The sequence below is a fragment of the Platalea leucorodia genome, assembly GCF_965183815.1.
Source record: "Platalea leucorodia genome assembly, chromosome: 9".
Classification (NCBI taxonomy): domain Eukaryota; kingdom Metazoa; phylum Chordata; class Aves; order Pelecaniformes; family Threskiornithidae; genus Platalea; species Platalea leucorodia.
In genome coordinates this window covers 4,350,808-4,368,073 of record NC_138831.1, presented here as the reverse complement: position 1 = coordinate 4,368,073, position 17,266 = coordinate 4,350,808, and the positions used below count along the sequence as shown (strand labels likewise).

The window sequence follows — 17,266 nt, the reverse complement described above, 5'->3', positions numbered from 1 at the left end:
GAAGCCCTCCCCGGCCGGGCGCGGTGCAGGCTGGGAGGTGTAGTCCAGCGCCGAGGCCGCGCCTGGCAGAACCGGCTGCTCGCTCCCCGGCGCCGGCCCTCGGTCGGCAGGAGGTGCGTCAGCGGCCGCCGGCGGGCAGGGAAGGTCCTTCCGGAGGCGGGAGGTCATAGCGTGGAGCGGCGCGGCGCTGCCCGGTGCTGTGGCTGTGGTGGTGGAGGAGGAGCGGAGGCGGCGGCGGGGTAGCGGCGGCGGGGTCAGTCAGCGCGCACGCTGCGGGGGAAGGTGCCGGACGGCTCCGCCATGTCCTACTGTAGGCAAGAAGGTGCGCCCGGGTGTCCTCGCAATGTCAACGCTGCCGGGACGGGACGGGCGGGCTCGCCCTGAGGCGGCCGGGGGTGGGGGGGGGCGATGCGGGGCGGCTGCCCGCTCGCCTCAGCCCGTGAAGGGAAGGCGCAGCCTGAGGGGAGAAGAGGCGCGAAAAGGCTGCCTCGCCTCCCTCCTCCGACCTTTCTCCTCACGGTGGGCGGGAAGGCGCGGCGGGGCGGTTGGCCGTGAGGCGGGAGAGGACGCGGAGGGCCTCCGGCCTGCGCCGTGGGGGCCGCGGGCTGGGGGTGCCCGCGGGCTGGGGGTGCCCACGGCGGCCTGGCGGCGGCGGCGCCCCGGGGCGAGGCGGCGAGCGGCAGCCGGCAGCTGCGGGCGGGGTGAGAAGGGGCCGCCCCGCAGCTGGGTGCTGGAACATCCCCGCGGAGCGGCCAGAGCTGAGCCTGCGGGCGCCTCGGGGCTCTTATTTGAGCTCGGCAGGCTTCGCCGTGGAGCGGCTGAGCATGCGGGCACGCTGCCTGCTGCGGCGCGGAACGGTGCCCTCCCCAGGGGTTAAATTTCTACCAGCTTAGCTTAAGTGGCCAGAGGTGAGGGTTTTTTTTTTACCTTTTTAAGGAAGACACGGTAGATGGATAGGGTGGGTAGCGTGCGAGCTTTATGTTTCTGTATCTGTACAAGGTATCGTGTTGTATGGGTTGTGGTATTTATGAGGCTTGACCGCTTCGTATGCTGGAGAATACATTTCCCTCCCCCTTAAAGTAATGTACAGTGACTAAACGTAAAGTCTCAAACAGGAAAAAAACCCATTCTGTAGTTCTAAATGCCATTTTGAAATTACAAACTTTGGCACACTGAATGCTAATTATAAACTCTGGTGCGGTAGTCATGACCTATGGACCTCTTTGCTTTATGTTTTTAATCTATTTATTTTAACAACATCTTGGATCTTTGCAAGATCTCTAAGTTGTCTTATGGCATCGTACAAAATTACAGCGACAGGTTAGACTTTATATGTTTCTAGTTCCTTTTATATAAGAAATGACTGGGCATTCTACATTGTAAAGTTTGCTGGAGTACAATGCAGAGGTGACAGAAGACTGTTTCCCTTTTAAAAAGGGTTTTGTTTTATCTGTTTCTCAGACATGTTTAAATGCATATTGGTTACTGAGCAAAGTAAAGGGAGTTGCTGAACATCTGCTAGTTGAGGTCACGTTGAGGGGCAAGAAGTTGCTCATTTCTAACATGCCAAGTCACTGTAGTGGCCTTTACGAATTTGGAAAATGAAAGGAAGTTCTTGGGGAGCTTACCAATTTTTTTAATCCACTCAATGAATACTCAGTTGTGCCTTCAGGAGAGTTTCAGCTAGCTGTTCTTTTCTGCCGGTGTCTGCCTCAGTGTTTTTATAGTTCAACAGCGTTGTTAGAAAACTCTAACAACAGAGTTGTTAGAAAACCCTACTCAGGTTTCCAGCCAAGCCTCCCTCCCGCCCCACTACAGAACTTCTTTGTTAAATCAAGAGTGGCACAAGAGGAGGAAGTACGCTGTCTTGTTTTTCTGTCCTTGGTAATGTTCGCAGCGCCTTTCAATATAGTTGGTTCTACACTGTTACGGTGCTCTTCAGTATTTAATTTGGATAGTTACTGTAAAATATTATGCCAATCTTTAATGGAGACTACTGTTATTAATAAGTATCCTATTGAACACTTTCCTGTAAATTTAGTATAGTTTTTCTTTCACTCTTCCTTTTTCTGTCTAACCGCTTGTGCTGGTTTTGGCTGGGATAGAGTTAATTTTCTTCATAGTAGCTAGTATGGGGCTATAGTTTGGATTTGTGCTGGAAACAGTGTTGATAACACAGGGGTGTTTTTGTTCCTGCTGAGCAGCGCTTACACAGAGTCAAGGCCTTTTCTGCCTCTCACCCCACCCCACCAGCGAGGGGGCTGGGGTGGGTACAAGGAGCTGGGAGGGGACACGGCTGGGACAGCTGACCCCAACTGACCGAAGGGATGTTCCATACCATATGATGTCATGTTCAGTATATAAAGCTGTGGGGAAGAAGAAAGAAGGGGGGGGGGACGTCTGGAGTGATGGCGTTTGTCTTCCCAAGTAACGGTTACGCATGATGGAGCCCTGCTTTCCTGGAGATGGCTGAACACCCGCCTGCCAATGGGAAGGAGTGAATGAATTCCTTGTTTTGGCTTTGCTTGCGTGTGCAGTTTTTGCTTTACCAGTTAAACTCTCTTTATCTCAGCCCACAAGTCTTCCCCCCCTGCCCCCCTTATTTACTCCTCTGATTCTCTCCATCCCACCTGGCCCAGGGAGGGAGTGGGCGAGTGGTTGTGTTATACTTAGTTGCCAGCTGGGGTTAAACCATGGCTGGGGTTAAACCATGACAGTCCTTCATCTGGGTTAGTCCTGGTAATGGAGTAGTTTGAGTTTGTTTTGAAACAGCTTTTTAACTTCACAGTTCAATGAACTGTACTGTGATCTGCGGCCATTACAGTATGTTGCTGTGAAAATTGGAACTTTAGAAGAGTAGAATTTCAGTTGTGCATGTGTTCCTCTGAACCAACAAGTGTCCTAATTGAAGGTGATTGATAAGTACAACAGAATTCATTCACTATTAACATTAATGCATCATGTTGAATATCTCATTACCTTGTGGTGTTCAGCAGCTTTGTAAATGACTCCTCCTGTCTCAGCTTTCTCTGAACTTTTGCTTTTTGTCTCCTATATGGTAGGAAAAGACAGAATTATATTTGCGACCAAGGAAGACCATGAGACACCAAGCAGCGCTGAGCTGGTTGCAGATGACCCAGATGACCCTTATGAAGAACAAGGTCAGTAGTAAGCAGAAGAACGGAAGTAAGGAGTGATAACATCACATATATCATAGTCTCTCAATCTTAAAAAAAGAAACCCCCCAAAAAAAAACAAAAAACCAAGAACATCAAAAACCAAACCTTGTATGAAGTAGGAACAAATTATTCATTCATTTTTAAAGACTGAGGGCAGCTGGTTATTCAGTAGATAAACACCCAAACTCTTAGCAGTTTTAACTTCCAAATTAGGACATCACAAATGACGTGCTTTTCCTTACAGTGGGGTTTTTTTCCTACACTTTTAATGATCTTTCAAAGTGGCCTGTTCAAATACATCAGTTGATGGCTTATAGTTTTGGTTAGTAGCCAGAGATATCCAGAAAAAACTTTTGTTCCTTTCCTTTGTTAACAAAGTTAGAGCTTAACCAGTGAAAACTATGATTGATTTTTCACTGTTTTAAATGACAAAGTGCAATTTTCAGAGAAGCTGAAGTGAGTTACATACCACTATCATTGATCTGAGTTGCTCACCTGCCTGTGTGCAGCTGAAACTGCCTAATGTGGTGATCTCTGAATATCTGATTTAATATAAATTATATCTGACTAATCCTGTACTATACTAGTAGCAATATAATCAATAACTAGTAGTAATATCTTTCAATGGCACATGACAGGTAAGTTCAAATTACTCAGTTTTCAACTATAACCATTGTGCCTTGAAAAGATGTAAGGTAAATTTTCAGTGAAGATTACAGTTCTTACATGAAGTAGATCTCACCTGCAAATGGAGATTTAAGAGAGCAGAATATTTCCGAGATCAAGACTTGTAATATTCTGATTGCGCAGAGCATATTCTAGGTTGTTTCTAATGGGTAAATGAAATAATCTTCCTATCATGGTAATTAAATAAATTTTGCTCTAGGTTAATAAATTGTCATGAACATCTGTGAATTTGGCTTAATTTTTTTTCTGATTGCCTTTATGCTTACAGGTCTTTTAGCCTCTTCATTTTGTGTGAAGTGGTCTCATTGCTTTCAGCTCAGCTGAGATTGAAGTAAATGCTTCACTCTTTTTGAAATTTTGGTAGGAAGTAGAAGCTATGCAAGTGGCTCTGTGACCTTTAGAGGGCAGTATTTAAGCACAGTTTAGCAGCTGGAGCACACAGGGTCACTTTGTTAGCTGATAAGGTCTGTAGTTTAGTTTGAACCACATCTTCCTATGTCATTAAAATAATTTTTTTCATACATAGATTTGTGTTGAAATGATTTTGCATTTAGCTGCCTACCTTGGCTTCATTACAACTGTATGTAGTCAGTAGATATATCTAAAAGTTTTGCTCGTCAGCAGCGATAAGTCTGTTCAGTTTTATAATGACCCAAATGAGAACAATGAGATAATTTGAGTTTCAGAAAGGTGTTTAAAAACTGTAGTTCAGTGCCTGTCAGGAATTCTTCTACCTCATAGTTTCAGGTAGGTTGTTTTGCTGGCTAAGGCCCGATACCCAAACTGCCTATTTGGTGGAAACAATCTATGCTTTGGGATTTGTCACCATCTTCACCATGGGAATGGTGCTTCAGCTCCTAAAGATTTCAAATAGAGACCCCAACAGGCAATAAAATCTACATGGCATTTACATCTGTTACTGCCTTGACCAGTATGGAACCTACAAGTGTAAAGTAGTTCATCCTTAGGTGGAAAACTGTGTCTGAGGAGAGCTCATTTTTAAAAGTATTTGCTCCTGTCAATATGCTATGTGGAAGTGAAACAAAATCAGAGTTTTTAACTCCTGTCTCGGGCAAATTTAAAATCCATTATTGGTCTGTTAAGTGAAGAGTTAACAACCTCTAATGATCAGATGGTGGAATTAAGTTCCCCATTCCTTTCCTGTGGCCTTCTGTTTCCTCTGAAAAGCTGGAGACTGCTTGCAAAATAAAGCAAAGAAAGATACTTTTTCTAGATATCACATGTGGAGAACGTACAAACCCTTGGAGATTTTATCATTCACTGAACTGTTAAGTCACCTTGTGTGGTGTACAGCTAAGCTAAGTGGCATGCTGTTTAGCTAAGGGAATTCATGTATGCAGTCTGTATTGATGTTATATGTGGTTGTTTAAAGTTCACCTATCTTCCCCTTATAATTATTCATGGTCTTCGGTGATAATTAAATAGTCTGTTAGTAAAAGGTGTCTATCTAGCAACAGCATGTGGATGCATATTGGTCCGATAACTAAGCATCAATTTTGATACCAGCTTTTAAGAGGAAAGAGAAGGGTGCCTGTCTCAGATCTAGCATAATAGAGAGACTCACTACAAAGGCTTGGAATGTGAACATAGAAAACAATTCCCTTGGTACCTCTAAAGAGGGGATTCTCTCCCTTCTGTCTCACACCCCACCCCTCTGCCCCAAATTATTATTTTTCTGGTAGTATGTATACCATGAGTATATAGTCTTGTGCCATATGTTTGGGTAATAAAGTAGCCAAAATTAAAAGAGCCACTTCCTCCTTGTTTAAGTGCCGTACTCATTGATTCCTCTAATGTGTATTCTGCTGGATATGGAAGGGCCATGGCGAGGAGGAGAGGTGGTGGGTTTTTTCCTAGCAATCCTGTATTTACAGCATGTTAGATCTCTTGCTTCCTAAACTATAGAGCAGGGAAGAAAACGGAGAAAGCCAGAAGCTAGTTATGTCAGGGACACCTTACAGTGAAAATGTGTGCCTGTGTGATTCAAAATGAGAAACTCTGTAAACTCTGTTTAAATACTAAGTTTGGGTTGGGGGGTTTTTTGGGGTTTTTTTGTTTTGGTTTTTTTTTTTTTCTTAGCATGTGGTACGTTATTGCCATATTTTAAGGGTCCCCTGGAAACTTCTCACTTGAATGATCTCTGGCTACAATGCATCAGATCAAAACAGAGAAACAATTGACATATCACAGAATGTAGCTGCATCTAATAGTGAAATTTGTGGACAGGAAAAACATATGGGCAAAATGTTTTGGAGTATGTTGAAGTGCAGAAGCTTTGGCTCGTGTGGTTTTTATTTAAAAGAAAATTGGAAAGGGCTCTGCTGCACATAAAGTAACATGCAGGCTTTTCTAATTTAGCTTCTACTTTGAATAGAAGACTTGGTTTCCAGTGTTCAGCTTCTGTGGCATAATTAAGTATGACGACTCTTTTCATCTTTTCTGCTGTGCTATACACAGAACAGTCATATCTGGGAAAGAATAGATTTGTTACATAGATATACCATAATCTGTGTTGTTTTCTAATACAGCTGAAACTTTTATTTGAGGTTTTGTGGGTTTTGTAGGGGCCTTTTTCACACTTAAGATAAACGTGTAGTTTGGTATTTTTGGATAGTTCTTATTTTGATTCAGGCATTAACAGACATTAGTCTTTGAGCAGTCTACTTTAGTCAGTAGATCACTCAGGAAAACTTGTGTTCTGTTTCACTTGGGAGAAAATAAAGTTGTATAGCATACCTTTTTATTTCTGTCAGTTATGAGATTTATTTATTTATTTATTTTGTTCTATGAGTTATGAGGTTTTGGTAGGCAAAATGTTAATAGCTTACTTCAAGCCAAAAACACTGAAAGAAATGAAGCCATGTGAAATGGGAAGGCAGACAAACCAGGGTAGGTTCAAGCTAGCATTTCATATTGCAGCGTGTCTCAAAGTACACTGTATGTGCCTTTTAACAGCTGTAGCTGATAGAAACAAATTAAGAATTCATTTGCAGCCGTTTTGAAATACTATTCTCACTGTAAAGCTTGTTTCTGGTCTTGTGTGTTGCAGATGGAAGAACTGAAATGTGAAAGATCTCTAGTTTTCATTGAGATCTTTGCTCCATCAGTTAGAATAATTTCTTATTTTATTAGGCTTGTATGAAGAAGGCACTGGTGAGTTTTATGCATGAAAAGTATTTTTTATTAGCATTACAGCTGTGATAGGAGAGGTGGCTAAAAGTGCTTATGGAATTGCACCTCAAACAGAGGTTGTTGCTATCCTCTCCCTTCTCCAGTTTTCCAGACTCGTTCCTATCATCTTATTTTAGAGACAGTTCTGAAATGATTTCCACAGAGGACTGATAAAGCAAAAACCCTAATTCTTTTAGAACGAACTTGATGAATGATCAGATGTACAGGACTGTTTTTATGACTGCTGATGTCCCTTTCAATCCTGCTTTGTATGTGTCTGTCATAATGTGAATAATGGGCAGATAAACTTGTTTTTGGAATGTTTGTCATATAACAGGGAAGAAACTTTTCTCAGAACAACAGTGGGACTTCATTACAGCAAGTACAAAGACAAATGCTGACATAACTGCAGATGGGCCTGCCCTCATCCATGATATTAACAGATCCCATGGGCTAAGAGAGATTAGGTTGTGTGATGTCAGCAGTTAATTGCTAACGCAAGCCTTGATCTGCTATGATGTAAACAGGGTTGTTTTTTCTTCCCCAAGCGTAGGCTCAAGTAGATTATGACCCACTGGACTGGTGAGGTCCAGGCTGCATTTGAAAGAAGTTATAATTCAGTTTTAATTAAAAATAGTAATCCTGTCTATTGCAGACTTGCTATTCAGGGAGAGTGATGGATGAAATCTGTTTCCGTTTTAATTGTGTTCTAAGCTAGCTGATACACTTGCTCATTGAAGTGTGTATTCTGCTGTAATTATCAGTGAGGAAATGCTTGCCTTATTTATCTGTATTTTTGTTTTGTTTAAAGCATGGTGTTTGTGCATATAACATTCAAAACTGGTGCTCTTTCAGTGATCAAATAGGTGCAAATCAATGCTCATGTGATGTACAAGAATGTATTGTTTATGGGATAACTCTTACATTGTTGTTAAAGTTTGCATGCTTACAAGGCACTTCTGGCTTTAAAAAGAACAATTCATTTTAAGAGAATTATTTTACAGGTAATTTTATTGCTTCAGGAACATTTCAAAACTCTGCACGTATTTTTTCTTTTTGAAGTGTTAGAAAAATGGCTGTTTAAAATGACTGGTTGATGTTAGTGAGGAGGAATATAGGACTTCAAAATCTAGTTTACAAAGCAAGCCATATTTCTTCTACACTGTATGATCATCATCTTTCTGCTTTATGTCATCCTTGGCAAAAGGAATCTGGCACCAGCCATCCATTTCCTTGTTTCAGAAGTTCTGCTTTTCCTCCAGGCAGCTAGAGATGCCATGATGCACTGTACTACGTATATCTTCTCAGTGCAGTGATTATTACAGCTATTTTACAAAACTATCTTGCTGAATAAAACATGATCTCTGAAAAATGACAGTATTACTGTAGTTGACTAAATCATGCTAAGGAGACTGTTACTTTCTGTAATGAAAAGGAGGCTGATCAACACTGAGATTTGACTTGACTCAGTGTAATTTTCTGCTGAACTCCATTGACTGAGTTAGAGCACATCATTGATGAATTGCAAATCGGAGTAAAATTTTCCTTTTGTTCCTTTTAATATAGCAGTAAATAGACTGAGCTGCTTTTGCTGTACCAGTACATAAGATTTATGATATTGTGGCCTAGTGCGCAAGGAGTTGCTAGTGGGAGTGAAATGTACAGCTGGAACTTCGTGATCCCACAGGATAAAGACAATAAGTAGGCTTATTGAGTTCTGTGGGAGTATTTTAGGTAACATCAAGTTACATCAGGCCCTAAATATAATTTCATGTTCAGATCAGAATTAATGCAACTTTAGTCTCTGACAATGGTATTTTCATACCTGCTTCTAAAGGGTAAGTACTTTAACTTGAAGTTTATGCACATGCTGTTAGCTTCTGCAGAAACTCAACCTGGAGATGAAGTTAGGGAAGTCTCCTAGAGAGGAGGAGAGCAAACTGTTAAAGTGGAGAAGAAACCAGCTTGGATCACAGCACAGTATTATCTCTTGTTCTTCGTAGATGAACATAACTGCATGTGTGTTCATGCAAAGTAGAGAAAGGGAATGGAGAGGTATTGCTTTAGAGCTATATGTTAGAGACTCTAGGAGCCCACACAACCATGTCTGTTATATTACATTTCTGTACCTGACTGTTCAAAAGGTTTTCTAAAACTTACACAGGAAATGAGTTCTCTGGCTTGCTGCTTGACCTTCATTGTGCAAATCAGTTGATGTCTCAAAGAACAAATGCCCATTTAAATCTTCACCTTGCTATTCCATCACTGAAGTATTTCTGTGATGACTTTAACTGTTCCAGAGCAGAAATTTACAGCTGTTCCAGTTTAGAGTCTAAAATGAGCCTTAACTCACTTTCAGTTGTCAGACAGGCTGGCATGTTCTCACTATTCCTTGTGTTCTGTGGCGTGTGACTTAATCTATGTCTTAAAAATAAATTGGGTTTCATTTTTGTAATTCTGGTTTTCCAGTTCAAATTTTAAGGGGCAAGTTGCAGGTAAGTATTCCAGAGTTCATTTAAAACAAGAAGAAAAACGCATCCATCCAACTTGATTTAAAAGAATTCTAGTCTTAATACTGGAATTAAATTCTTATGACTTGTATGACACTATTTTAAAGCTTGCTTGTTCCCCTTACAGAGTCCAGCAAGTGGATTGACTTGACTTCAGTCTGTTTTGCAGTTGCCTTAAAATATTCTTAGTGATCTGTAGTCCCGGGAGAAAGACTTAATTCAGGCATGGATCTAGAACTAATCTCACTTGTGCCCAGTAAAGGATCACACAGATCAGAGGTAGCTACAGAAGCTACCGTACTAATATGGCATTGTTGGTACTTCAGCTTACACCTGCAACCTAGCAGCTTTCACCAAATGAAATCAATTTTTGGAAGGAGCACTTAACTTTTCTTCTCTCTCGTTTGTTCAGGATTGATATTGCCCAATGGAGATATCAATTGGAATTGCCCATGTCTGGGTGGAATGGCTAGTGGTCCCTGTGGGGAACAGTTCAAGTCAGCCTTTTCTTGTTTCCACTATAGCACAGAAGAAATAAAGGGATCAGACTGTGTGGACCAATTCCGTGCCATGCAGGAATGCATGCAAAAATACCCGGATCTTTACCCTCAAGAGGATGAAAATGAAGAAAAAGAGAAGTCAAGCAAAGATTTGGAAGCTACTCCTATGGAGGCTTCTGCTGCCAAAGAGGAGAAGGGATCTAGCTAATGAAGATGCAAGGAGGCTGTTGTCTCCGTTTCTCATTTTCAGAGACATGGACTTTTGCAGTATGTCTGTCTTTTGAGTCGCCGAGAAATGTTTCACCATTGTTCTATACACTGTATCATAGTAAATAATTTATTGCCGAAGGAGAAATCTCAGTGCTACAGCCTCGCAAAAAGAACGAGTATGTGTATGTATTGTGCAACCTGCTGTCAGACACAGTTAATACTTTAAGAGCTGTTTTTTACCTTCAAGTTCTCCTTGAGTTTTGACTTGAATAATGTCTTTATAGCATTCAACTAAAATTCCACTAGCACGCTAGGTCTGTCTTCATTTAAGTATGTTCTGATCAATAGCTGCTCTTTCTTAATGTATTCTGTTCTATTAATAGAAACTGCATTAAATGATTGTTTTTCCTTAGAGATTATTTTTGCCAGAGTGACACAGGATCTTGAAAATGGCCTAAATCTAGAATCTGTAAAATAATTTCAAATGGTCTTATTAGATTATGGTTGCATTTTACTACCAGCATCAGGTAAGGACTGCCAGAAAAATGTTGAAATGTTTATCTCCTTCGATTTAATTTACTTATTGTGACGGCTTTTGCATTTTTAAAAATGGTGAGTTGCACAAACATTGATAAAGATGAATGGAAAGAATGTTGGTCACTGGCTTTTTTTTTTGCTCTGAAACCACAGTTTTTGGGTTCCTTTAGTTAGTACCTGCTCCTTCAGTGTTTAGACAGGCTCTTGTAAAATACTTTGAAAATACAATGAAAATGTTACCTGGTGTAATGATCTCAAAACAGATACTGTGACTTAAGTGCATATTAAAAAGCAAACACTTTTTACCTTCATTGAAATCTCCTGTTTCTGTGTGGTGTGGTTTTTTGTTAACACTGCTTGGATTTGAGACACTCTTCTGCGTTGCAAGCAGACTTTGAATCAATTTGTGGGCTGTGAAGATCAGTTGCTTCAGCTTGTCAGATTTTTTATTCTTGGCCCATTCTTTTCTCCCCAGCCCCAGGCAGGAAGGCATAAAAAATGTAAAGCATTTTCAGTAGCTATAGAGGACTGTGGATCATGAACCAGCACTACAGAGGACCTGAACAGCTATTAATATATTTGAAAATTACTTTAGAGGTGCAAATTATTTAATAGTAATTCACTGTAGTTTAATACCTGTGGATAAGGGAATGCTACGTTGTTTCTCTTTCCTAACAAAATGTAGGCTGTGAGAATTGTGTTACAAAACAAATTGTACCCCTGGCTGCAGCAGCTGTTCATTGCGGGATTGTTTGTTTGGTTTTTTTTCCCTGTCCTTATGTGTTGGTTAAGTTAACCAAAGCATTAAAAGCTGTAGTGGCAATAATGCAGCCCGGTAAGCCTAGTAATGTTTAAACATTCGCCTGTCTCTGTGGGCAGCAGTCTTGAGTGCTCAGCAGCATTGCTTCCATATAATGTTTTGGTATCTTGTTGTTTGCATAAGTTATTTCAGTATTAGTGATGATGCTTCTGAATGTTTGAGGGGAGTTTCTGTTAAATTTTACAGTGTGTTTGAGCTGTTTATATTTCAGTACAGCTGTTAGATCCTCAAAAAAAAAAATTGTGGGCAATTAAGTGGCTGACAGCTACTCAGTTCTGAGGGCATGGATAGCAGGTACTCTCAGCATCTCTTTGTTTCTTTTAAAAGAAACAAAGTGTGACAGAGCTTCTCAGTGGGACTCTTTCAGGCGTAGGAAGACAAATGCCAAGTTAACCTGAGTAAATGGGCACAAAAGCAGCAGTGATAAACCTTGGCACTTAGGCAGTTGGACCATGAAAATGAAATCTTAGGCAATCAGATAAACACTGGGCACCAAATAAAAAAAAAAAAAAAAAAAAAATCACGTGCACCCAAGCTTTTGGTTGTTCAAATGGAAATCCAGTGCGTTATCTGTGAAGAAGCAAGAGCTGTTTGTGAAGGGGTGCTCTGTTCTGGGAACGGTTTGCCTCCTATTTTTTTTCTGCTGTGCTTTTCTTTCCCACGTTGCCTCAATGCTCTACAGGTTTTGGGTTTATCCTCTGTAACAGTATTTATAGCTTCTGTGTACAAAACAGAAAATGTAAGAATCCTGGTCCTACAGTAGCTAGGGACCTGAACCTAATACTGACAGAGGGAACTTGCAGCATATAATCTAACATATTTGAAGATGTGTTTAGGGTGGAGTTGCTTCCTTCTGACTCTGCTGTGGCTTCATAACCTGTTGTGCTAGGTCCAGTACAAATATGGAATCTGCGTAAGGGCCTTACGTCAGAAACTGTGAAAAAACACTACGTAATGTGTTTGAGGTGTTTTGAGAAAGGAAGTCATAGCTCTAATCCTAAAGAGGTCTTTGTGGAAACTATCACTTTCTTTTCCTCCTCTCCTTGTCAAATTAGAAACTAGTGTAACTGTCATCACTTCACTGCATTTGCATTCTGGATATTCCCTTGAAAGTGGGAGTGATGTAACTTGGACTAAACAAAACAAAAAAAGTCTCTCTCGTTCTCCTCACCTACTTTCTCTGCCCTGCTTGATCCTCCTGTGAATGCCAGCCTGTTCTATTTTTGAGTGATTTTTTTTTTTTTCCCCACCATTAAAAACTTAAAATAGTAATAAAGATTTGCTTGACAAGGAATTAGGGCTATATGTTGAGACACAGAGTCCAGTGCCTCCTGTTATCTGGTTTAGTTCTTGGAGTACATTTCCTGCCATGGAATTTGTATTTTGCTGTGTTAAGAGAAGTAAAATGCAGTCAGACTTCTTTCTGGATTTTAAGTTCATGACAACCACATACTATAGCTTGCACTTCAGTGAAAGATTAGGAATTAGAAGGTAGATCAAACGTAAATACATATTGCCACTTCCTTGGACCCATGAAAGTAAAGAAAGAGAATCTATTCAGTGTGGACTCTGCATCATCAAAATCAGCTGCAATTTTAGGGTCAAGTTGTCTGTCTTGACCATTATATATCCCTTGAAAGTATTACAGAATTTACATGGAGATTTCTTTTCCATCTCTAGTAGTAGGCTTGTGTTTAACTCTAGATGAATGGGGAAAAATAAGTTGTCTGGAATTTCTTTTTTTGCTGTGTAAACTAATGCAGTTGTCTATAGATAATGTAACTCCTTGTTTCTGTTGTTTCCCAGCATTGCTTTCTTTACATGATTTTCCCCTTATAGTTGCATGCTCCCATTTTAAATCTAAAATGAATCGGTGGTTATTCTAGTATGTAATAAAGATGATGAATTGATCCCTGGCAATATGTGGCAAGCTTGTGAAACAAGCAGATGATAAGTTGCATTTTTATTGTCTGGATACAAAACTTAGAGCTGCATATTGCTGTCTTGTTCTAATGTGTTTCTTATTTTCTGCATAAGTAATATCTGGTTCTCTATCTGCCATCAATGAGCTACCGATTCTTGGGGGAGAGTAGTAGATTCAAATGTTCTTGAGAAATTGCTTGCATGGAGTCGTTTTGTAATGATTTTATGCATGATGTATCAGGTGCTTTTGTATGTCAAGTCAAAAGTAGTCATTGGTGGGGAGAAGAAAAGCTTGCGTTACGAAATATTTGCTCTTTATTTAATTCTATGTGTTTTAGTTGATCTCTGTCCTATAAAAACTGACGTGCTGAGTGTGATTAACTGTTTATTAGAGTTTAGCTAAAAGGAACTGTTAACAAGGCATGAAGCACTTCTAGATGTAATAGAATATGTTTTTAATAGAAATTACTTAGCCTGAACAGTTACGTGCAGATATAATCCCAGTTGGATTTTATCCTTTAGTTTTTAGAATTAAAAGAGGTGGGTTTAATTGTATTTGTCCTACAGACTTTTATCATTGCTCCTAAAATGCTGCCTTTTACAATATTACTGAGTAATCCTTTATTTTTCCAGCTTTAATCATTCTTCTTCAGTTGTTGCACGCCCTTGTAATTCTGGAGTTAATGCAGTAGGGAAACAAGCCATAGTTTTGAAGGCTGGGTAGGACTGTTATCAACGGGCTGGAATTCCTGCATGATGCAGGCCACAAATTCATGTAGAACTTGCGATAACTTGCTTGTTAGGATGGGGTTGTTCCTGCAATCAACTTAAACTTGAATTGGTGGGGCATGTGTCGCATCTCCTGATGAGGATAAAGATTGCCTATAAAACTTGTCTCTTATAGGTGAATGTTTTAACACAAAATATATTCTAAACTATAGTTAACTACTGAAAAGTGGTTAAAATTAGATAAAATTACATTTCCAGGATGTGTTTAAAAGTTACTAATTTTTTTTTTCTGTTTTTCTCTGCAGTACAGCCTACCTGCATTTCAAAGACCTAACTTTAACTCGTGTTTAGTAACTTTCCTAGAGAGGTGACCTTGCTTCAGGTGCAAAAATGACCTTATTTTTTTTTCTTTCTTCCCTGCAACAGGAATGATGTACGCAACAGTGTCTAGAGGGAGATGTTTGTCTTGCAGTTTATTCTAAGGATCGTTAGATCTGGGGATCTGGCAGGGCTGTGTTGGAAACAAGATCTATATCCTATGCAGTTCTTATTGAGAATGTCCTTGTTAAACCTTGCAGCGATGTCTCCTGTTCATCTAAGGCACTTATCTGATCACGCGTCAATGAATCTCTTTGAGGAAAGTTGTTACTTAAATAGGTAGAACCTACTTTCTTATTCCTAGGGAAGAAAAAAAGGATATTATATGCTTCTCAGACTCTTGTTTTACTTCTCATTAAAATTCTAGCAGTGTTAGTGTGGAACAGTGTAGAGAAACTACCAGCAGTTTGTCATTTATTCTTAATCAGCTCTATTCACTGGACATGACTTCATTTTGTCGAACACCACCAGCCTGTCTGCAGTTTTTCAGCTGCTTTTAACCCCTCTGGAGCTGATATTTTGTTAGTGATACTGCGAACCTGAGAGAAGACCCATCCAATAGAGGAAGAGTGGAGAAGGTGCATCAACAATTGTACACCAATGTGTTAATTCTTTCCCACTAATGCAAGGTAGTACCTAATATGGTTCGTGGATCAGTGTGAAGTTATTTGAAATATCAAACTAGGTAATTTGGTGGTGAATTCATAGCTAGAGCACGAGGTTCTCAAGGCCTGAAACAGTTAGAAGTTAGGCTTTTTTTTTTCAGTGTTCCTCGCTGTAGGCTAGTTCTGACTGCATAGGATAAGATGACTAGAATTCTAGTTCAAGACTTATGGATCTGTAGCTGAGCATGGAAGAAGCAGCAGCTTATCTTTCTCTCAAATATTGATGCATCTTGATACTATGAAGCCCAAGAAATAGGTCAAAGACTGCTAAAATTCTGAAATATTAGTGAATGTAATACATAACTCTTTCTACTAGACACTCTGAGCAGTTCAGACTGCTGCTGTTAACATGTTAATAGTGTTAGTAAAAGCTTGCAATGGATTTTGTACCCGTCACTGCCAGAAGCACTGGGGTTTATGATTAGAGTACCCTGTGCATTCATCCAGTGGTTCAAGCTGGAACAGCCTTTTCATGCATTCAGAGCCACTGAAAGCAGCCCCATACAACACACTGAAATGCTTGGAATGTTGCTTAATTGTCTGCCATTTGCTAATTTAATTGAAATTATTAAATATTTTGTCCTGCTTGTGGAGGGTGCAGTGCTTACTGCTTGGTATACAAAAAAGCTTTTTGTAATTCAAGGAAAAGATCCTTGAGGTGGCAAGTTTCACTCAGTGGTGTCGGGAGTGGAATGTATGGCTGCTTAATGTATGGCTGCTTAATGTAGGGCTGTGATTTTTCTGCTGTCTGTTACTAACTTGACTTCCCTCAAGAATCCTTGGACTTTTCCTTTATTTCTTTTGTGTGTGTGTGTGTCTTCCAGTGAATTCCACGTTCCTAGCATAAACTATGGTCAGCAGCCAGAGCCTGAAGGGAGAGGTCATCTCTAAAACAAGAAGAAATGTTTTTAGTGGTGTTTTTTTGTTGCTGCTGTTGGTTTTTTTTGTTTTGTTTGGGGTTTTTTTTTTTGTTGTTTGTTTGTGTTTTTTTTTTTTTCCAAATAGATTATTACAAATTGGTATTGATATATCCGTGAGCAGGCAGCTCATGAAGGCCCTGTTACAGTCAAAACAAAGAGCACAGGAATATCTGTAGCGATTGGACATTGCAGATTAACCCAGATGCTGCAACAGTGATGTGAAGGGTAAGTGGACATAGGATTTGCTGTACCAGATCTGATGCCAGGTTCAGAAATAAAGCAACTAGACCTGTCAAGTTCCTTATGCTTCCTAAGAAGGTGAAAGCATCCCCGCATATGCACTCATTCCCTTCACAGGGTGCTGTGTGTGGGAGAAGGGTGTTTGATTTCTACATCTGTGGTTTCTGACCTTTTTCTTACCGTTATGAGAGGTTGCTGCCTCCACCCTGTTGCTTTTGCTGTCTATTTTGTCCCCTTCTCATACGCCCCCACATACTAGTATTGCTTCATTTTCCCCTACAGCCAGTCACGTTTCTCCTTACAGGTCTTGGCTCTGTTCCCTTACTTGGCTCCAGGGGCCATCTCTTCTTTCTCCTTGCAACATAAAGAACCTAAACTAATGAACTAGGTTGGATCCAGCTGATTTTCTTCCAGTTTGTCCCTGCATGGAACAAGCAAAGGTTATCAGAATTTGGTAGTTGGATGCCATGCTTGTTAGCATTTCCCATGCTGTGTGTGAAGCTGCTGATTTAGAATTAGTCCTGTTGATAACAGTTATGCTTTTATATTGGGAGTGTATACAGATGTTATTAATGAGTGTTACTTTGCACAGTTAACGATTGAAATATCCTCAGTGCTTGTGATTTTTCTCATAAAGGCCATGTTACAAATGAAGTTAATATTTTCAGAGCTAGACTCACGATTTTTCAAAATGCAGAAGAGCTGAGGGCCTGAGAATCTGGCCTAGCAGAACTTGGACTGTACGTTGTCCCATGTTGGCCTATGTTACTTGCTGT

At 40.3% G+C, this 17,266-nt stretch overlaps 1 protein-coding gene across 1 annotated transcript; it reads left to right on the top strand.

Moving 5' to 3' along the window:
• The first annotated feature begins 40 nt into the window (after window positions 1–40).
• Window positions 41–11,183, top strand: CHCHD4 (coiled-coil-helix-coiled-coil-helix domain containing 4). The gene is made up of 3 exons (XM_082322414.1): window positions 41–322; window positions 3,063–3,161; window positions 9,981–11,183. Exons 1-3 carry the CDS (start codon window positions 301–303, stop codon window positions 10,274–10,276), a joined length of 417 nt encoding a protein of 138 aa, XP_082178540.1. The 5' UTR covers window positions 41–300; the 3' UTR covers window positions 10,277–11,183.
• Window positions 11,184–17,266: the final 6,083 nt, after the last annotated feature.